Here is a 23,489-nt window from a genome sequence, read left to right as displayed (position 1 = left end):
AAAAACCAAAAGATACAAGTCTTATAAAGTTAAATTAATATTATCCTTTTATTTCTGATCAGAAAAGACAACAAATAAAGTTAAAATCTAAAGTATAACTAGTTTCTTTCTTTCTTAAACACATTAAATAAAAAGACCCGAATCACAAACATCTTAATGTCCAACAAAAAAGTACATTTTAGTTGATATCAATACAAGTTGAAAACTAAGAGGTCTGTGATTCAAAACTTCACCCGATCCATCTTTTATGCAAGAATTTTGATGTATTCGTTTACCTTCTTCTCTCTTTTTTTTTTTAAATAGACACTATAACCAACTTAAACCATATCCATTGTTAATTATAATATAATATGCTTTGAAAAATATTTATTTGCAATATATATAAAATACCTTTTCTTTTCTTTTAAAAAAATTAGAAAGGTAAAACTTGAAAAACAAAAATCAATGCAAGTCTCTGGTGATGTAATCAAACGCCGGGATTCCAGCCTGAAAGAGATTGTAATACGTCTTCTCCGTCGGATGAATCGCATCAAAGAACAAGTACTTACCGGCGTCAGGACACACCGGCGATTTGTAATTACAAAGCAGCGACATCTCCAAGAATCCACTTCCACAGCAACCAACATCCACTTTTTCAAACCCTAAAATTCACCACGCACCCATTTTCAATCCAATTCACTCCCATTCGTCGATTCAATTTCAACAAGAGACGTAAAAGGAAGAGAAACTGACCGGATTTTCCGCCGTCGCGGATAATGTCGATGACGCGGTCGTAGGCGTTGATGTAGGCGATGAAAGTGGGGGATTTTTGAGAGAGACGAGTCTGTAAAGAAAGGAGTTCGGCTTGGAGAAGAACGTTGAAGTCTCTGGCAACGGAGGAGTAACGGTCGATGCAGCCGCGTTCGAGAAAGGCGTTGCTGGAATATAGTGTTATCACCACCGGTAAGCATCCCATCGGAGCTAACCCCGGCATTGCGAATCTTCTTGCTCCTTCGGCCCATAAGGCCTGCATAACATTACAAAGCCCATTTAAGTTTGTTAACTATGTTTTCATCTTTGACAGACTTTTGTATATTCGTAATATATACCAAAAAAATTTAAAATGTTACCATTTGCTTCATTATTTTGAATACATTTGTCTCTGGGTGTGAATAAAATCCTTGTCAATATTACTTCAATAGAATTTTGATAAAAGACAATTGTAACTTGCAAATATAATAATCAAGCTTAGATTATTTACAAGTAAATACACCTCCATTATTTTTTGAGATAAACTTCGTATTTGGATGGTTAAATTTTTGAAAAGTAGTAGAGAAAGAAAAAAGGACAAATTGGGTGCTTGTATATATCTATTTCTAGAGAAATAGCCTTGATATTAAATATATAAGGCCTTTGGAAGACCCTACAATATAATGGATGGTGTGCTAAAAATAAATAAATGATGGTAATAAATGAGAATGAAGAGAGAGATTTATTCCGGTTCGAACCGGCAGGTGGAAGTTTTAAAGTTGAAACACACATATGTAATGAGAGAGGGATTTGCTGTCCAATCATTTCCATATTTGCATCAACTCCAACTCTTTTCACATTATTGATGCATACCTACTCAAACCCTACCTCCTTTATACTCTCAATACTCATCCATCCCATTAGGGACCAACATCGTCTATCCACCTAATGCCATCATCGTATATCTATTTCTAATCTTCCTTTTTCTCACCCTATGTTCATGAAAAAGAAAATCACAACAAAATTTCAAAAAATTGAATACCGTGATAGAAATGGTCATCACATTAGGACGATGATATGCATGAATGAAGAATATGGCAACAAACTGTGACAAAATAGAATTCCCCCAAAAGAAGATGCAACATTTGTCTAATGTATGTAATTGTAGGCATTATATTATTAAAGGGGTGGGCCTTGGAATGGCCAGCTTGACACATCTTTACCTATGGGTTGCAATAATTATACCATCCCCCCTCCCAATGGGGCAATAGAGGATTTTCATCCAACCTTCCAAACAAAATTAAATTCAACCAACTTTTTTATTTCCTTTTTATCTCTCTTTCATTATTTCTACTGTTTAATTACATTTTCCTTTTTCGGTCATTAATCATCATAACAAAAAGCTTCAGTAAATATAACAGCAACAAAACATATTCTAAATTTGTACCATCAAAATCATTTATGTTGCATTTTAATGTCACAATACTAACATACTGCCAAATTTATTTTTCTTAAAAGCATACACCAAAATTTAAAGGTAAAACTATACACACAAAACAAAACAAAAAAAGGCAGCAATTGTTTTTTTTCTTTTTTCTTTTTTAACTTTTTTTCATTTTGATATTTGGAAATGATTGGATCACCTTAACGTATATCTTGATCAAACTCATATGATATTAAATTTAAGGTGCTACCAAAAGCTTAGCTCAAGTAATTAATATTAGAGTGTATGAGAACCACATGGTTTGTGGTTATACTAATTAAAAAGAACTAGGTAATCATCATGAGTTGTACCGATTCTCTCTCATTTCCTGTATCAAATTGATGACTCCATTATTGACCACTAGCTGATCAATTAATGATAGTTCAATTAATGACTCAGTATTCATTTACATCCTCAGCAACTTAACAATGCCATGTCCTTGCTTGTCTTGAATACTTCTAAGAGTGAGGATTATCCTCACAAACCAATAAAGGTCATTTTAACACGTTTTGTCATTACTCATATATTTTTTAGAAAAAATATCATAAACTCACCTAACATACAATTGTTTAAGGCTAAACTCACTTAACTTTGAAATCATATGATTAAACCACCAACAAAAATTGTGTAACTTGTTGGTAGCGCACATAATAACTTCTAATTTCTTTGAGGCCTTACTTGTTCATACATTTACGTTCTTTAGGTCCTTCTCAAAAGATTACACTGGGCCAACAAGAAGTGGAGAAATAAACTTCACTTCCCTCGACTCCTTAGCTAAACATTTACTTAGGTGTTAACTCCATTGTATATATCTTTGTGCAACCTAATTAAAATTTATCATATGAGAAGTGATTTAGTTTCTGTGTATTATAAATGAGATCAGTTGCATGGATATATATGAAACTAATCATTGTCCTTACCTTATAATACTAAAAAGATCTATTACAATATATAACATATGTAATTAACTAATAATAATGACAATGAGAAGTGTATAGGGATAGAATTACCTGGAAAAATTGTGAGATTTGTTGAATAATGAACTGTTGGTAAGCTGAAAGAGTAAAAGTCTTTCTTCGAAGAGGTAAGTTGAAGTAAGTGATGACAAAATCATTGGTTCCTGCACTGATAAAAAACACTGTATTCTTTATATGATTCATGGTTCTTTGTTTCCCTAATACAGACTCCAATCTTTGTTTGTATTCTTTGAAATACTCCACTTGTGCTGGAATCGACACAACATTCTGATACACACAAATTCAAAACCAAAAAAAAAAAAAAAGAAACATTTAGTATAATGTTTTATCTTAGTATTCTACAGTAATATATACTCTCTTTCCTTTAGCATATAGACATGTGGTTCAAATCTTAGATAACATGTAGATTTATTTTATGGGTACCACACAAGTAGTACAAATAATAAATGAAGATAGTTAGATCAAGCGGTAAATAAATAAAATTCACTACAACTGTGGATATGTTTATTTAAATACGGATGAACCCCACATCTCACATCTTTAAATAGTGCCCATACTAGGAAAGAATAACTACAGTGGCATTCTCATCAACTACATTATTTTGTTGGAAACTCTGTCAAATACTCAAAGATGATAACAAATTCGCCTATGTTTTAATAATTTTTGACAGGATTGCTTTCTAAATAATACTCACTGTCATTGGTAGGGGAAGAAGATATTAAAGAGTGTTGTTTAATTTATTAGGTTTGGTTGTTGTTGGCGTTCGTTTGCCTAATAGAAAAAACTCAAAAAGTCTGAATTTATTTTAAATTTCAAATATATAATGGTTCCAACTTTAGGAGCTTTGAGACTATTGTTTTCAACAAATATGTACCTAATTGATTTAATTTTCTTAAAAGAGAAAAAGGGGACACATCAACTTTGTATCCAAAACTTATGTTGGGACAGTTCATTTCTTTTTAAATATGCAACAACCAATGAGTGAATAGGTAGTAGCTTCATTGTAATATCCATTACTTAATGCAGTAGAGAAATGACCTTTAAATTTAAGACAACCTCAAAGAAGTTCCTATGAAACTATATATCAACCCACACCCAAATATATCGAGATATATTAATAAGTCATCGATATTTAATATTCATGAATATCTCTAAAATCTTTTACAAATATTCGTAAAACACACAAAAATTAATATATTTAATCCAAATTAAAACCAACTTGATTACATTAATGTTTAATCAATATATACCTAAAATTAAAATCTCGATATCAATATTTTAATTCTGGTATATACATTCGATGAAAAAGAAGATAATCTCACCAGAGATAAATAAAAAGAATTAATTAGGTTGGTTCTTAGCAATAAATAACACTCAATTATTTTTTTAGAATTGAGAAAGGACCATATTAGAAGGTACTTTTTAGTTTCTAAAAATCTCTCAACTAATTTATTAATTATACAAATTTTAAAATTAAAAAATCCAAAATATTTTGTTGTCTCCAAATTTACTTTCTATAAAATCATTAGAAAAATTACTTTGTGACCCTTTTAAATTTCTCTTTAAAATGTTACAAAAACATTACATTTAAAAATTATTTATAAAAAATACGTTTTGAGAACTCGTTGCACGTGGCACTTATTCCCAAGATATCCTAATTTTTTTCCATCCACTCTCATCACGTATAAGAAATATCGAAATGTTGAAGAAAAATATGAAAGGTAATAAATTATGATGAGACAGCTTCCTAAGATCACATTTTGCATCCAACTATTTTTGAGAAATGATTAGGAAATAATAGCATGATTTTCCTAAAATTAATTGGGGTAAATTTTTTTTTGTTTTCTTATTTTTGAGAAAATCCGAAAAGAAAATTGAGAAATATTTATTTTGAAACTTGAAAATATAAATTGAAACAAAATGAATGGAAGAGGATTTGAAGGGAGTACGTACCCCAACTTTGGGAGTAAGAGGATCGAATCCAGAACCGGCGGAGGCAAAACTGACGCCGGTCATTAAATCCTCAATGCTAAGCATCGGGTCTAAATACGGCGGAACGTAATCCTTCACTCCGTAATAAGAAGCTATAAAATCCGTACACAGACGCCCATTAGAGAATCTTCCGGTGGGGATATGATATGGGAAATCTTTGCCATAAGGAGGGAAATTGCTTCTAAACATCGTAGGAACGAAGTTGTTATTACCGGGATCGACGGTGGAATCTCCAAACACCAAAAGCGCCGACACCGACTTCGAGGAGTTGTTGGGCGGAGCTTTGTTTTTCCGGCCACCGTGTGTCAGAGCTTGGGATTTGGAGAAGAATGTAGGGAAATGTAGAAGGAAGAAGATAAGGAGGAGGACAAGATGGGAAAGACGAGGCCGGTGATTCATGTCAGTCAGTTTGTGGAGGAAATGGAAATGGAAATGGTGGAATCGAAAATGTAAAAATCAAAATGAACCACGAATGAAGAAACTGGGTTTCCCCTGTTTTTATTGGGACTTTCTTTTTTCTTTTCGTTTCTGTGATTGATGACCAAAGTACCCTTTTGGGTGGCTTTTTAATTTATTGGGAATTGGTGTTGATTTATTTGATAACTGTTGAATATTAGTTAGACTTAGAGTGTTGTTAGTTGTAATTATGGTGGAAGTTGGAGGATATATTATGTAATTTCCTATTTTCTATTTCCTTCACTCTTGGGTTTTCTTTTACAAAGAGTTTGTGACACGTGACTATCAATTTAAATATCTTTTGTTCACATAAAGTTACTTTTTAAGTTCTCTTGAATTCTCAATATTTCTACTAAACATTTACCCCAAAAATAAAAAGTTACAAAAAATATGCAACAAATGTAAATTTAATAGAAATTATAGATAGATTTACTCATTTAAAAATTATAAAATATTTATTTTCTAATTTAATTTTTTATTTTTATGTTTATTATTTTTCTAAATACATTGATTGACATCGTTAAATTAAGACTTTGATATTTTCATCATATCTATACATTTTATACCCTCGTTAGGATAACATCTGTATCAACAAATATTTCTAAAAACATAATTTTATTTATATTAATAATTAAAGTTAATTTACTTCTAATTTAGATTTATCATCCGAGGTCGTTTAAATTGACGAAATTTAGATGAGTAAAAGATTGCTAGAAATTATTGAAAATAACACATTTGAGAATAAGATGTGTGGAATTAATGATGTTTTTAGGTGCGCATGAAAATGTGTTATAAAAAAGTGGAGGAGAATAAATTCTTTTATATTTCACTTATAATATTAACCTACTAAATCTTTATAAAATTTTAATATATTAATTAATAAACAATAAATTCAATTCAAAATTTTGAGACGATGAGTTAATTGTTTAACAAGAAAATAATAATATTAATTACATTTTTAATTACAAGTAAGTGTAGAATGAGTAATTTGATTGAATATATATAATTATGATGTATTAATCAATAAAATTTAATCATAATCATCATTAGCTAGCTATAAATATAATTAATTAATTAATTGATAGTTTATTTATTGCATTTCTTATTAAATTTATTTAAAAACAAGTATAGGAATATATGTGTATATATAAACTAATTTATTAAATTAAAATAAAAATAAGATATATATAATATATATTAACTCATTTAAAAAACTATAATTTTAATTTTAATTTTAATGTAATTTTATAAACCACATGTCTAATTTTGATTTGATCAATTAAATTAATTAATTTTAATAATATATAGAATAGAAGTATAAAAAATATATTAAAAAAGAAGAGAACAGACTCAACAAAAATTCATCATTTTAAATGGGTATAGTTTATGAACCTAAATGATCAATGTAAGTACATTGCTTTCATGCCTAAACTACGTACAAAAATCTTGCAATGTTTATCCCTTATCTATTCTCACTTTTATTCTCATTCAAATTAATTCTACACTAATGGCCTTTTGGTGTATATCTTTGTCAAAAAAAAAAAAAGTATAAGCTTTGCAAAAATATTTGATAGATGTTTGTTTATGTAAGAGAGTGAAAAATACATATATAGTTTGTCTTTAAATATAGTAAAATAAATCAAAATAATATAGCAAAATCTCAGGGCATTTCACGATTTTGATATTTTGTTATATTTATAAATATTTTCAAAAGTTTTGTCATTTAAAACAATTCTCTTTGAATTGAAAAACTATTGAAAATATTTACACATATATGGAAGGAATACTTTAAAAAATAAAACCCAATTTCAAACCCTAAAGCTTATTTAAACTTTTTTCTTATATATATATCTTTTTGCTATCTAACAATTTTCTATACATTTTTTTCTTGTGATAACCCAAAATAAATGTCTTGTTAGTGACTTATTCCTAAAGTTGATAGATACGTTCATTTAATTTATCACGTTCTATTATAAATAGAAAGTAAAATTTTACTCTATTTGTAAATAATTTAGCTCATTTGAAAACATTCACGTGATTTGTATGATAATTTTTAGTTTATTTGTGAAATTTTTTCAGAAAAAAGAAGATAAATTGTAGTGAGAAAAAGGAAGATTTTGATGTTGTTTTGGGCCTATAGTTGGACATAGGATATCATGTGATTGTTCAACAACAAAGTGAGTCACTATTTTGGAGATATTTGTTATGCATAATAGATTTTCTTTTTTAAATGATTGTCAAAGGAAATCTTTACAAATTGAGATATAACCTCTAAATTTACTATCCATCCCAAACACACATATATGATAATATTCTACACAAACACTACAAATATTAACCACATACAATTCTATGTTTTATTATAGAATCTCTTGATTTAAATTTTATATGTTTTTATATTATTAAACAAATGTTAGTTGACAAAGTTTTCAAATGTAATATGTGTTTATTTTATACATACCAACCTAGTGTGGTCACAACTAATTAGAAAAGTTATTGAGTTCACCTGCTCATTTAACACCAAGAATATATCAATTCGCACCCTCTAAATTTGAGTTTTATCAATAAAATGTTTGATAGTATGAGGTTCAATTTTAAAATCAACTGACAGTAAAAGAAATAGAATCATTTACTTTATAAAGAGTGCAAATCTTCTTGATTTTTTCAATGTGAGATTCTCAATATCTCAATAGTATTTGTAGATGAACCATGGGACCAAAGCTAGTTTTCGCATTTAGAAATAATTTTGGCATGTTTTGATTGTAGAGAAAACATTTACTTTCATTTTATTTTATTTTATTTAAAATTAGATAAGGACACCAAATGTGTTTGTGATTTATTATTATTAAATTATTCATTAAAAAAGTTATGAAAATTGAGTATTTTAGTTGTTGGATAATTAGTATTGATGTACTTGAAAATACATAGAATTTTTAAGTTGTTCAGATATACTTTTATTTTATTGATCACATAATTTTTTTACTATTGATTTTAAAAACATATTCATCACTTTTGTTTTCTTACCTAAAATTATCATTACAATCAAAAACATAATTTTGAAATACTAAGTTTAAAGTTTATTAGAAATATAAGGATGACTGTAACCCAAAAAATACTAAGAAGAAAGGCATGCAATAATACAAAAAAGTATTATAAAACCAAATAAAATAACAATGCAACTCAACCAAATTCTAACCAAAGTTGATCCTAAGCAGTACTTTGCTGAGGCATATATATATGTTAGTTTAAAAAGTACGAATAAGTTTAATTTATTCTAGTTGCCTAATTTAAATTACGTCAATGGAATGGAGTACCCTTAATTTAGTTTTGTAGTATATACTATAGACGTTGATGTAAATAATTTATTTTGTATGCATTATTTTCTTATCAATTTAATTCATACAAACAAGCGTATAGTTATATATAGAAGATCAAATCTCTATTTAAATGAAAAATCATCGAAAGATTGTTTGATTTTTCTATTTTTTTTTTCTAAACAAGAACAAAAATTAAGATGGAGAAAAAAGCTAAAATAGTGTTTATAAGTTTAATTTTAAAAATAAAAAAATCAAATAATAATTTTGTTTGAAGGAAAAACATTTGAATTAAATAAAATTTTCCAAATGAAAACGAGTAGGTTAAGCTATAAATTAAAATTGAGTTAATCTTCATGTAAATGTTAGAAATTTGATCTATAAAGGTTGATAATTGAATAAAAAAATCTCATAATTAATAATCCGTAAACAATAGAGAAGAATTAAAACATATATAAACTATATGAGGATTTCTACCTGAGGGAACATGAAAAATCTGAAAATATTTGTGTAGGATATTTGAGATACTCCTTCACAATCAATTACTGTTGAACACCTATATTAATTAACATAAGTATGCATTTTGTAAAAGTAAAATTGAGATTTAATTTTTCATATGGAAAAAATAAAAGAGACTTTGGGAATTGATTTTTTGAATATGGATTATTTATTTTCTTTAATAGGCCGTCACAACCGGTTAGCAATTCATGTACGTATTGGAGGATATTTGCATCCAAATTTGTGTTTGAATTATTGAATGTATAGCTCATGGGTTGGCAGATTATTGATTATTAAATTTTTAGATAAAGTCATATAAATTATTTGTTTCAAGTCCTAATAATGATAATACTAAATACATAACAATAAACAAAATAGTTCACCTCACACGTGTTAGTTATCACTTTTTTCTCTTATATATATTATACAACATTTTTTTCTAATTAATATACTCTAACGTCATAATGATCTAATTAAATATTAACTTTCATCTTAAACTTATATATCTAGGTTTAATAAATATGATATAAAACAATAAAAAATATAAATATAACAAAGTTTAGTTATAACTTAGACCATATAGTTAGTGAGACTTTATCAATTATAGATCATATTGTTTGGTACAAGTCTATTAGTATATCGTTCGTAGGAGTCTATCATAATGTATTATAGTTTATCAGTATCCATATATAGACTTTGTTATATATTTGCAATTTCTTTATGTAATACTATTTATTGCAATTATCCAACCTATCATCCATCTATCCCACCAAAAACCACATGGGCTAATAAAGCCTAATTCTAGACTTATCATCTCAAGGTAGAGTAGCACGTACGAAAGCCATGATTGATTGAATTAGGTACTAGTTCGAGTCGAGTCGAGATGAGACACACATCTTCCTCTCTATGTATACACATATTAGGTCATATATACATATGTGGGACACTTGCAAAAATAGCAAAAAAAATTATAACAATAGAGTCTATGTAACTGCATTTTTTAAATTGCAAAAGTAGTAAATTTAAAAGTTGATAATATTCTAATAGTTATCTGATAACCGTTTGATATCACTAATTATTTGTCATATTTGTAATATGTAAAAAAGAGTTGTTATGGACTGTTTTTTTGTCATCTATTTCAATTTACGTACGTGTATATGTATATGCAGGAAAAAAAACAAAAATCGAACGATATTATAATTCTAATAATGGGTTTGTGGGTCTTCATCACATATCATTATGTTAAAGGCCAAAATAATAATAACAAATAATAATTGAAATGCTAATATCTACACCCCCTTGAAGTGGAGTACCCAGCACAAACATCAGTTTACACACGATAATTTCTAGCACACCAACATTTAAGATATATATATTTCATTCAATACAAAACAAATACAAGAAAATTAGGGAAGTGATGAATAACAAAAAGATTTAATGACTAAAATCATACATTTTATAAGAAATTAATGCTTAATAATCATATTAGGAGTCTCTGTACATTTCTAAATCACATAACAGTAGTCATTGTTCAAAACATAAAATCAGTATATGTATATATATAATAATACATATTTATATATATACTTCACTACTAATTCTTCGTCTTATTCCCCCTTCTTATAGAAAATTCAATCTAACCAACCAACCACCAACTTCTTCTTCCTTTTCTTTTTCTCAAAAAAAAAAAAAAAAAAAAAAAAACTTATTACTTCCTCGTCAAATTACATGCATCAAACTACCTACATGTATCTAATAATTTATTCGATTGTTACATCACAACAATTTTAAAAGAAATACCCAAAAAGAATAAAGAGAAGAAACCAACCACCAAATATTGCAATTCGATCGGAAATTTGTGTAAGGACGTAAGAGATGACATCTTAGAGTTTCCTTTCGAGCTTTCTTTTGGTCGTGTCCGCAGGCGGGAATCGAATGAACGAAGAACCATCCCCGCTCAGAACTAAATTTGGTAGTAGTTGAGGAACTTCAGGTTCAGTGTTATGATCAAAACTAATGATCAAATTAGTATTATTCGACGTCGCGGGGTTGTAATAATCGACAACGCCGCCGCCAACGCGGTGGTGGTTGGCGGAATTCTTGAATTTGATTTCTGATTGGAGGAGGTGGTTATTATTGTTGGTGATAGCTGCAGTGGAGCTGCATTGTCGGGGTTGGGTTTGATAAAAAACTTTGGACACCACCAATTCACCGTCTTTTTCTTCTTCGTTGTTGCCGAGATGATATTGGTGCATTACCCAGTTGGTTTTTTCCGGTTTCTTTTGACGGCCATAGTTGGTGTAAAGGACAAGGATTTTCTTGAATCCTTTGACGGCTCCGCCAATGAATACGGGTCGAGTTTTACCTGTTTTGTGCCAACGTGTCTCGTTGCCTTCCTCGTCGGTGTGGACCTTACGCCGTTTTCTTGTTCCTGTTGTATAGGCTTTTGATGGTCGATGGAAAAAATGTCGGATTTGTCCATCTTTGCTCACTCCTATATAAATGATATAATGATATAGTTTAGCAGAGTAATGAACATCTACTAATCGACATTTTAACGTGACCTTTCTTTAAGACTTATCTTATCTTTTTTGTGATTCTAAAACAAAAGGTAAAATTATATTGTGTAACTTTATGAAATCCATACTCTTTTATGTAGATATAGGGCTTAATTTCTCCCAACCTCCATATTTCTCAACTATTCCTCCCTATATTAGAATATTGTAATATTGTCAAACTATGTTTATGATACAATCTTTATTGCCAAATTGAAGATTATGATTATTTTTCTACTCATTCATTTATTATGATGTGAATCCATCATAACTTCACCATTTGACTAACACAATCAAAATTATATTTTTTGTTTCGTTGATTATGGGTAAAATAATGATTTATTTCTTTTTTAAAAAAAAATTATTGTAAACTAGAACAGTAATTTTGCCATTTTTTAAATAAAAAAACAAATATTTTGAAAATATTGAGAATGATGAAACAAAAATCTCATGAAGTGGAAGAGAAAATTAAATTTTCCTATCATATCCTAATTTTTTTATGGGTAAATTCAGCTAGAAAACCATTAGAATAGGAATGCAATTTTTATTATCATTACTAATTTCTATGAACCTTCACTTATTATAAGAAGGAAAAGAAAAAAGGAAAATTATTGAAAACAGTGAACTAAAAAATAAGAAACTTTCTTTTGTTTTTGAAAAAAACAAATCATGAAAATTAAAACAAGAACATGGCCAAACAGTTTCCTAAAAACTATATATATATTTATTTATATAAACATAAACAATATATATTACTGATAAGTCTTAATTATCTCAAAACAAAAACATGGTTATAAGTTTCTTTCAAAAACAATTTCTTTCATTTCTAAATAGAGACATTACTTCTAAATAGGAGAAAGATTGGACACCTTCTAATTTCTCTCTCAACTAATTAGGGTTTATAATTCAAACTCATCAAACAACATTTTTAAATAATTGAAATTCAATTACACACGAATTAATTCTTCTTTCACATTTCATCAACTTTTCAATTTCCTCTTCTTTTTTTTTTTTTTGAAGTTGTGCATTTATTTCCTCAATTTCTTTAAAGGAGGGGTTTTCTTTTAAAGGATATTTTCAAAACAAGTTTTAGAAACCCAAGCACCCATGAAATAATTAGTTGACTTTTTGAAATTTGTGTGTTTGTATCATTTTCTTACCATTTCTTTGCTATAAATTTTATCCTTCCTAATTAAATTTAAATTATTAGCCAAATTAAAGAAACTTCTCTGGAAGATAAGTTAGGTTTTAAATTACAAAACAGCTAAAAATATTTTTTAATTTTAAAATTGTATAAAATGTTTTTACTGGATTGAAGACTTTTTTACTATTTTACTATTGTAAATAAGTTAACAATTTAGTTAAAACAATACTTTTTAAAAACTATTATGTTTTATTTTGTAACGAAAATGATTTTTTTGCTAAATCTAGAACAATAAGTGCGTTTAATTTTCGAAATTTCAAATTGTTATTTCTAGTCTCAAATTTTATGAATAAATATTTCATTATTGAGTTTTTAAAATATATCATTTGGTCTGTGGTTTTTTAAAAACAGAGTTAAAAGGTTTGTCAAAATAATTTTGGAAAATTATCTCTACATTTTAAAAACAAATACTTCCAAAAAAAAAATAGTGAGTAAAGGAAATATATTTTGAGAACCAAGTAAATGCTACATAAAAATTTAAAAACAAGACACTGTTTTTAAAAACTAGAGACTAAACGCAGTACATATTCTTAACTTGGAATTAAAAAGCCAAATCTCCAATAGTTTTAAAACAGTAAAAATAACAAATCAAAACAAAGAATAATCAACAAGTGATCGAGGAGGAATAATTTATAATTTTACCTTTTAAAAACCAAACAAAATTGTTATCAACACAAGATTCAAATTTTGTACTTTTCAAAACTTGGTCTAAAATTTCAAATAATTTCAATTTATGAAAGTTTTTTTGGAACTCTCCCTTTCAAACTCTGTCATTACAAAATTCAAAAACGAAAACCTCAAATAATAAAGCCATAAAAAACCAAATCTTCCAATAAACGAATATTTCAAAAAGAAAAAAGAAAAAAAAAAAAAACCCATGCAATTTCAAACCTAAAGAAAACCCTTAATAAATGAAAAAGATCAAAATCTTCATCCATTTAACACAAAGAAGCTGTTTATAATTTATATAAAATTCAAGTTCAATTTGTTTAAAAAATATAAAAGTGATGTTAGCAATAATAATAATAAAAAGAAGAGTACATATATATAAAATATACCTGGAAGCTTCTGAGGGTGAGTATAGCAAATCCCATTTTCTCCTTCAAGCGTAGGAATAAACTCATCAATAAGAGGATGAAGCTTTCCAACATCCGAAATTGCCTTAGCTTCTAAATGCTCTAGAATTTCTTGATCCGTTGGATCAAACTTCACTCCAGCTGGCAACCCAGGCAAATCATGAATCCCACCCTTCAATTTAATTAAAAGAAAAAAAGAAATGAGTAAATTCATCATCATCAACAACAACAACAACAACAACAACAATAATGATAAATATAATACAAATACCTGATCTTGTAATTGAATTTGATGACCACAAGATGGGCATCGGACGGCTGAGGATGAATGATGAAGAATAGAAGAAGAATTGGTTAATTGTTGAGAGGACTCGTCGTCGTCCGAGCCACTGCACCAAGTCATGATCTCTGTCGTCGTTTTGGTTTATTATTATTGGAACCTAATTCCCACTCCAACATAACAACAAAAAGGACCATATGATTGGTTGTTGTTGGAGTAAAAGAAATTTAAAAAAAAAAAAGTTAAAAGAATTAAAAAAAGAAAAGAAAAGAAAAGGAAAATCAGAAGGTTTTGGGTTTTGTCTATTTCTGTTTTTATCACCAAACAAAACAACCACCTCCTTCGGATGTCGGGGGAAGGAATTTTATTTCCTTTTAATTAATTAAGAGATTATATATATATATGCACACATATAAATAAATTTAAAAAAAAAGGAGTTTCCTAGAAATAGGAAAAGGGTTGCTTCAACGTCAAGTTTCTAAATGCTTGCGTATCTACACATGTACATATGACACAATCTAATTAATCTAATATATATATATATATATTATATATAAAGAAATAATCAATAATATGTTTTAATGACGTCATTAGTAAAAGCTGAAATATTGTAGTAAGAGTGGAGATGGGGCAAAATCGGATTCTTCATCTTCAGTGGATGTTTCAGTTTCACCATCTTTTAGATGAGAAAGAGATTGTTCTTTTTTTCTTTTTTCTTTTTTTTTTCTTTCTTAGTTTATAGGAATTGAAGAAGGAGAAGGCAGCTGCAGTGTCAAAGATGGAGTGAGAAGAAAGGTTTGTATAAAATTGAAAATAATAATAATACGTAAAAAAGACTGCAAAAAAAAAAAAAAACCTGAAAAATTGAAGCTGTATATTCTTATTACTTAATAATCTCTTCCTTTACGTCCACTTCTCAGCTCAAGCAAGGTATCCTTCTTCTCTCTCTCTGGAATTTTCTTTTTAATTTTTGTTTTGAGGGGAAATATTTTCTTTTAAAGGAAAAAGTGGAAATGTAAAAATGGGATTAATTAAGGAGAGAAGTGAGAGAATATTAGGATTTCGTGAAAGAGGGTTTGAGGGAAGGGGAAATGGAAGTGGAAGTTTGAAGGCCTTTGTTATTTATTTAATTAATTAATTAATATAAGATAATGTGTAAATAAAATTAAATGCGTTAGCTTAATCCACACGAATTCAGTTTTGTTTTTGTTATTTTTTTTTTTTTTTGGCATCTTATCTATTTGGAGATTTTGTTGTGTGTACTCGTTCACATTGATCTTCAACTATCTCTCTTTTACACTTCTCTACATTACTATGTGTTTTGTGTTGGGGTTATAGTGTATTCTTCTTTTTCAGCATTGTATGCTTAAATCCACAAATTACATTCTTTTCTTGATCTACAGTAATTAGATTCGTAGTTTAACTTTTGTTTTTATTTCAAACATGTTTCTCATCTAAACTCACTTTGGGGTTGAGTTAATTAGTTTGTGTGTGTGTGTCTTGCTTGCTAATTTCTTATCTAATGATTATTTGTGTATGCAAAACACAAGAATCAATGCACAGGTTTATGTCCGTATGTTTATCTTCAAACCCCTCTTGATTCTCAATGTAAAAGAATGAACTTATGAAATATCCACAATAACTAATATACACATTTTCTTTTTAATCCAAAGATCGTATATGTTTAAACATTCTAAAAGTTAATCAAACAATCAAAATGTTTAAAAACTATTTTGTGTTTTAAAAACTAAGCATAGTTATAAACATTATTTTTACTTTCCAATTTTGAATTTGTTTGTTATATACATTTTATTAATGATTTTAAAAAATAAAGCAAAATTTTGAAAATTAAAAACTAACAAAATACTTTTTAATTTTTTTTTCTCTTTTTCAAAATTTGGTTAAGAATTTAATCATCCTCAAAAATATAAATATATAGTAATATAAATAATTAAGGTTATTAAATGAAATCTTACAATTTAGATATTTGAAAAAATACAAGTTTTAAAAGAGTTAGAAGTTGTATTAAATTTCTATTTCTTATCGTTTAAATTTTTTTAGTTAATTAATGATTTAAGATTATATTTGCTAGCAAATAGTCAAGAAAGTTTTGGTATTCACATTCCTACTCTACATGGTTGTTTCCTCTTTTTTTTTTATTTATTGTTAATTTTCAGCTTGTTGAATCTATATTGATTATTTGAGGAAATTAAACATAACTTAATCCCGATTTAAAATTTGTCAAATCCAACTTATATTTGAAGAGGTTAAGAAACATGTTTTTTAAAAGATTCAAAGGCCATATAAGACATTCTAAAAGTTAATAAAAATTTAATGAGAGAAACATACAGATTTAAATATTTAGCCAGCCATGTTGGGAAGAATATCAAATATCAAATCAAATCAAAATCATTTAAGAAATCAGATGTATAAACTGAGATTTGAACATTGTCCCAAAGAATAGATGTTACAGAATCCAATGGATATTTGAATCCTACTAATTAATTAAAATTTTCAATTCTTAAATAAGTTATTAGACTTTTAAAGCTGTTGTTAATAGACTTCAAAAAATTTTAATTTATCTAAAACAATTCAATGAGACTTTTAGTTTTGTATCCAATAATTCACTAGATTTGTTTAGTTGGTTTTTAGTTTTTTATTTTAAACTTAAATCTATCTTTTCTTCATTTTTATAATAATCAACTGAATTGAATATTAGGTAACAAAATCACAATCTTCAATCACTTTTTGATAACCATTTCATAGTTTTTATTTATTGAAATTAAATCCATTTTCTCCCAATTTTATAATAATTAATCTACTTCTTTTTTTTCTTTTTTCTTTTTAAAATTTTTCTAAAGTAAATTAAGAGACCAATTTGTAGCCAAATGCCTATAAAAAACAAACTTGGTTTAGGTTATACAAAAGATTAATAAAAATTGAAACAAAAAAAACTTAGAGAAATATGTTGTTTAATAAATCTAAAAAAACGGATGAATGATGCATTAAAAAAGCATAGTAAGAGGAGACGTGAGGGAATAAAACAAAAACAGAGATAAAGTTGGATTTGAAGTTAAGATTAAAAGGAATGAGAGTTGAAATTGGGAAATGGGAAGAGAGGAGGGAGGTAGGGCAAGAGCGTGGACGTGAACGTATTTGAAAATTGGTAAGCAAGCGTGTACCATCCTCGCCGTCAAATATCCGCAATCTTCTTCTACAAGCCAAAGCAACACCATCCTTACACATTAAGCTTCACCAATTTTCACAATATTTATATATATTATAAATAAATAAAAACCTTATGTCAACTTGAACCTCTAAATAGTTCAAACTGTAGGTTCTACCTCTAATATTCATCCTAATTTCTCTCTCAATTAAACAATAATTAAGAACTCTTCCTAATTTTCCTCTAAGTTTTAAAAATAATTAAGATTCTTCTAAGTTCTACCCTTGATTTAGTTTACTAACATCTTCTTCAATGATTGTTGGATGGTGTACTGTGATAAAGATAATTTTATACTATTTTAGTGTAAGTTGTATATATACACTTTGATGCTCAACTTAGTATTGATATTTTGATATCTACTTTTTTTCACTTAGGTATATTCTTTTATTCATAGAGAAGGTTTAGTGGAGTTAAGGAAGATGAAATTCGTCGAGAACTCCAATGAGAATCATTTTGGGATTTTCGATAAATATATATTTTGTTTAAAGACCTTTTATAACCTTCAATAACAATAAGTCGAAATCAAATAGTCTAATTTTTTTTGTTTAATTGTATGGAGGGAGGCCCAAATGATATTTAACTCCAACTTTTAAAACTCGAATGTACTTATCTTTTGATTATGTCATTACTATATAAAATTACCACTTTAACTTCAAATGTATCTTCCTTTTCTTTTGTTTTTTTCTTCGTTTTTTTGCTATGTTTTTTTTTTTTCATGTGTTTCTGTATTGTTTTTTTTTTCCTTTGTGTTTTTTATGTGTTGCTTCTTCATTATTCAATTTTTTTCTCCAAGAAAAAACATAACAGGTGTGTCTGATAAGAAACAAGGGCGGAGAGCGAGAAGTGGGAGGAAGAATCTGAATAAAATAGAGAAAATTGAAGGAAAAGATTGTAGTTGTGTCTTACAGGGAGCGAGAGCCGAAAACAAGTACTTTCATTCGTTTCGAGGTCAAATGTGTACTTTCACTTTGGATGACATCAATAGAATTAAGGTCAGTTTTTATTCAATTTTAACTTATATTTTTCATTAAAACACCTAAAAAATGAGTCATTCATCCGACATACTCAATATTTTTTATGATGTGAAACCTTTATAAGGACTTGTCGCTTAGGCATTAAGAGATCTTCATGCCTAGCCAAGGAAGAAGGTCGTGGTCAATTTTGAAGTTGGCCCACTTTACCATAGAGTCAATATATCTAGCATCGAGACAACTCTTCTTACTAGATAGTTTGGAGGTTTTTGTGGAAGATCTTGGTTTGAAAAAACGGAAAGACCTTTCACAATTCTTTATAATATACACAAATTACTTCATAAACCATTAGTTTTTTGGTAAAATTACATATTTATCTAATATCTTCTCTCTTCTACACTCCTTCATTACTTGATTAATTTGATTTACAGTTTCACTTTGACATTCTTAGTGCATGTTTGGAATGATAAAATGAAATGTGTTTGTAATGGATTTTAATTAATCTAAGCTCATATTTGAATTGAGTATGCATCAAATCTTTTTTCTTTTTTAGATTACTATCTCATGTGTTTGATTTACAATACCAAAGTACTCATTTTATATTTTCTTTTTATAATTTTCAACTCAATCAGTTTTTCACTGTCTTGATGCTTCACAATCCCTTTCATTCCTATCTCGATTTTTCACTCATTTCAATGTCTTCCAGATTTTCAGTAATCTTAATAACTCTTTCAAACAAGTTCTCAAGAAGATGTGAAATTTTGTTAGGTGAACTTTAATTCTAAGATCAAGTTGTAAAATAGATGATAGGGCCTAGTTCCAAATTGTAAAATGAAAAGTAAAACCAAGGCATTGGATCTTCTCAAGACCATGGCAGTGGACATCTCCATATTAAGTTATTTTTCATAAATTACATATTGATTGTAGATACCGTATTTTGTCCTATATTTATTTATTATTAAAAAGAAAAAGAAAAAGAAAAAGAAATTAAATTTGAATTTGAATTTGAATTTGAATTTGAATTTGAATTTGAATTTGAATCTTAAATTTATATTTAAAAAAACAATAATAATAATAATAAATACATTTAAAATATAATAATAAAAATAAAACTAAAAGGTTTGATTTCCTTCCTATTTTTTCTCAACCATCCCTTTTTCTTCGTCATCACTCTCCCACTTTCTCCCACTCTATCACTTTCTCCCACTCTCCCACTTTCTTCCTATTCTCTCTGTAATCTGCACTCCATCTCGTGATCTAAAAAAAAGCAATGGAGCTTGCCCTATAAAAAGGAAAGAGGAAAAAGAAAGCGGGGGGATCTTTTTTTTTTGATTATTGAGGATTTAGAAAGAGGGGAAGAGTGAAAGAAGATCAAAAAGGAATAACCTTTGGCATTGAAGGAAGAGTGAAAGAAGATCAAAAAGGAATAACCTTTGCATTGAAGGGCAGACCTGCTGGTAAGTTTTTTTTCTTTTTCCTCTTTTTATTCTTATTCTTGTTTAATGATTTTTTTTTTTTTTTTTCTTCTTGTTTGATATACTGCTTTTAATTATGAACTATCGTGTTCATCATTTTACCATCATTTAACATGTTAATTTTATTATTTGTATCTTTCTTAATACTGAGCATTCTACCTTCCATATTAAATTTTTATTTTTTATTTTTTAAATATTGAACATTCTGTTCTGTGTTAATTTCTTTTCAATTGTTGTGTATCCATTATGTATATCCATTCTGTGTTAATTTTTAAATATTGAACATTCTGTTCTGTGTTAATTTCTTTTTAATTGTTGTGTATCCATTCTGTGTATCCATTATGTGTATCTATTATGTATACCATTCTGTGTTAATTTTTATATTATTGAGCATTCTGTTATGTGTTAATTTTCTTTACTACTGGGCATCTGTGTTAATTTCTTTTTAATTAATTAGCATCATATATTTGTATTTGGATACTCATTCTTCATTGACACCCATTGTTAATTACTTATTACTTATATCCATATGGCATCCTTAATAATTATGCATAATTAATCAATTAGCCTTTTGTATTTGGTAATACTCATTCTTCATTGGCATCCATTTTACAGTTTTTGTTAATTACTTTATCCATGTATCCATATGGCATACTCTGTTAATAATTACTGTTATCCATATATTATCCATGTTAATAATTATGCGTGATATAATTAATATTTGGCAACAACCATTTTTCATTTGGCCTATTAATTAATTAGCAACTTGTATGTGACATTTTCACTCCCTCATTCTAATTATTTGCATGATGTATTAATTAATCAGTATGCATATGTGGCTATAATTATTTGATATTTATTTTGGTGTGATTATTTATTCGCAATATTATTTATTTGCATATTGGGCCAAACCTACTTTAGCATTCAACTGTTAATTATTATTTGATATCCATTTGGCCTCGTTTAATTATGCATTAATCAATTATTTTGCATCCTGCATTAATCAATTATTTTGCATCATTTTGAATTAATTAATTATGTTGCATATGTTGTATTAATTAATTATCTTGCATCCTACATTAATATCTTTTACATTTTGCATATATTATCAATGTATTTATTTTATCTCAGCATATTACACCTAAGTATTTTTCAAATTTCATAATGTTTTGTCATTGTTATTATTTTTTTTTTTAATAATGTAAATTGGAGAAAAAGTATTGTTTTTTATGGATTTTATAATTTAAAATCCATAAATACATGAAATTTTTCCGTTTGAAATTTAATTAATAGATTTTTTTTTTAAATTAACACATTTCATATTTTAAATGAGACTGAGTAGTATTTTCTATGAATTTATTAATTCTAGATATATGAAATTTTTCATTAAACACCTATGATAGAGATTAAAATATCAAGTGTTGGTATCTTAATATTCTTAAGGTGAATAAAATATTTTAAAACAAAAATAAACTTAATTTTTCTAATGGCTCCTATGCCACTCATAATCATCAATTCATGCTTAGTTTTTACTTTCTTCGATATGAATTGATAAACATGGACATTTAAACAAAACCTAAATAAAATTTTATTTTGTGAACCTTTATAATTTAATTTAAAAGATAAAATTGGGTAACCATTTTTTGGGTGTTGTAGGGTGCTAACACCTTCCCTACACATAACTGACTCCCGAACTTAAATCACCATTTTTTTTTTTTTCTTTTTTTTGGGTGACCAATCACACCTTAATATGATTGGTGGCGACTCCAAAATTTTTTATTAAAATAAAATAAACGGGGAGGTCGGCCGCTCCGCGTAGCGATCACGTCGCGACAGCTTGGCGACTCCACTGGGGATTTTGGAGAGTCGAGCCATATATTTTATCTTTTATTATTATTATATTATAATATGTTGGTTCACTTAATTATTTGTTTTTATTTGATTTAGATGTAATATTTTGTACTATGTTATTGGTATTATTGTTTTTTTTTTATTATTATTTTTTTTATTACTTATTTTTATGTCATCATGCATTTACACACACTCACAAGCCCTCTACCCGGGCTACAACCTTATAGGACTAGAATTGAGGATGAAGTAGTGTTGACTTTCGAGGGGTTTCGACTCCCGTGCAAGCACATGAAAAATCCTCGCTCAGATTAATTCTTCTGTTATAAATTAGAATAAATTTGAGGGCCTTTTTTTTCTTTTAAAAGTTTTGATACCAACACTATGTCATTTTTCTATCTAGCTTATTTTATCCAAAGTCTTATTATTATTATTATTATTTTAAAAAAAAAGAAAACAAAGTTTCACATTTTTATAAAATTTGACATATTTCCTTTTTATTTATTTATTTATTTTTAAGATGGGGTTTAATCATAGTATATTAAAAAAAAACAAATTTTTTATTTTGTTTTTTTTTCTTTCTTTAAATTTGGTCTTTGATTTCAACCACAAGGAAAACCTTATTTTATTATTTTTTTTTTTTACATCTTTTACATTTTTTTAATTTTGTTATTAATTATTATTTATTATTATTATTTTATTTATTATTATTATTATTATCCTACATTTTTTTACATTTTTTAATTTTTTTTTAATTTTTTTAATTTTTTAATTTTTTTAATTTTTTTAATTTTTTAATTTTTTAATTTTTTTAATTTTTTTAATTTTTTTAATTTTTTAATTTTTTTAATTTTTTTAATTTTTTAATTTTTTTAATTTTTTTAATTTTTTTAATTTTTTTTAATTTTTTAATTTTTTTAATTTTTTTAATTTTTTAATTTTTTTTAATTTTTTTAATTTTTTAATTTTTTTTTAATTTTTTTAATTTTTTTAATTTTTTTAATTTTTTTAATTTATTTATTTTATTTATTTTCTTTTTTTTACTTTTTTTTCTCTTTTTTTTCTCTTTCTCATGTTTTGTTACTTTGTTATTATTGTGCAAAGTGATTTGACTATATCTTTTTGTTATAATTGTGCAAAAAATAAACAGTTGTTTAAGTACCAGAATGTCCAATATGTCAATGCATTCATCTTATGAATCCAAATTTGATGAGCCAAGTGATGTTCTTAAATGGGCTGAAGAGACACAACAAAAATTTGGGGATAGCATAAATGATTCTTCTCAAATATCAGTACTATCCAAGTGTCAGCTCTCTTTTACACAAAATGATTTAGCAAAACTAAAAATGATTTGGGAGGCATTGACACCTCAACGGAGATTCATTTTTTCGAAGAAATATGGACA

The 23,489-nt window shown here is 27.2% G+C and overlaps 2 protein-coding genes across 2 annotated transcripts; both read right to left on the bottom strand.

Annotated features, from left to right (window-relative positions):
- Positions 1 to 5,727, bottom strand: LOC101216985 (GDSL esterase/lipase At5g45960). The gene is made up of 4 exons (XM_004148736.3): positions 5,143 to 5,727; positions 3,223 to 3,456; positions 733 to 1,006; positions 1 to 641 (listed from the first exon to the last, which is right to left on the bottom strand). The coding sequence occupies exons 1-4, from the start codon at positions 5,578 to 5,580 to the stop codon at positions 442 to 444; spliced, it is 1,146 nt and encodes a 381-aa protein (XP_004148784.1). The 5' UTR covers positions 5,581 to 5,727; the 3' UTR covers positions 1 to 441.
- A 5,155-nt stretch (positions 5,728 to 10,882) lies between these two features.
- Positions 10,883 to 15,653, bottom strand: LOC101219113 (NAC domain-containing protein 73). The gene is made up of 4 exons (XM_011655053.2): positions 15,421 to 15,653; positions 14,556 to 14,724; positions 14,267 to 14,456; positions 10,883 to 11,943 (listed from the first exon to the last, which is right to left on the bottom strand). The coding sequence occupies exons 2-4, from the start codon at positions 14,685 to 14,687 to the stop codon at positions 11,333 to 11,335; spliced, it is 933 nt and encodes a 310-aa protein (XP_011653355.1). The 5' UTR covers positions 14,688 to 14,724; positions 15,421 to 15,653; the 3' UTR covers positions 10,883 to 11,332.
- Between the last annotated feature and the right edge of the window lie 7,836 nt (positions 15,654 to 23,489).

This window comes from Cucumis sativus, chromosome 1, assembly GCF_000004075.3.
Source record: "Cucumis sativus cultivar 9930 chromosome 1, Cucumber_9930_V3, whole genome shotgun sequence".
Classification (NCBI taxonomy): domain Eukaryota; kingdom Viridiplantae; phylum Streptophyta; class Magnoliopsida; order Cucurbitales; family Cucurbitaceae; genus Cucumis; species Cucumis sativus.
The sequence above is the reverse complement of the archived record's forward strand: the minus strand, read 5'-3'. Positions and strand labels throughout refer to the sequence as shown.

Excerpts from the sequence above, each read along its gene's own strand:
- LOC101216985 (XM_004148736.3), bottom strand. The coding sequence starts at position 5,580 with ATGAATCACCGGCCTCGTCTTTCCCATCTTGTCCTCCTCCTTATCTTC. Across the intron at positions 3,457-5,142 it reads CTCTTACTCCCAAAGTTGGG|AATGTTGTGTCGATTCCAGC; the intron begins GTACGTACTCCC and ends TGTGTGTATCAG. Across the intron at positions 642-732 it reads CCGCGACGGCGGAAAATCCG|GGTTTGAAAAAGTGGATGTT; the intron begins GTCAGTTTCTCT and ends GGTGAATTTTAG.
- LOC101219113 (XM_011655053.2), bottom strand. The coding sequence starts at position 14,687 with ATGACTTGGTGCAGTGGCTCGGACGACGACGAGTCCTCTCAACAATTA. Across the intron at positions 14,457-14,555 it reads AAATTCAATTACAAGATCAG|GGTGGGATTCATGATTTGCC; the intron begins GTATTTGTATTA and ends ATTAAATTGAAG. Across the intron at positions 11,944-14,266 it reads TCACCCTCAGAAGCTTCCAG|GAGTGAGCAAAGATGGACAA; the intron begins GTATATTTTATA and ends TCATTTATATAG.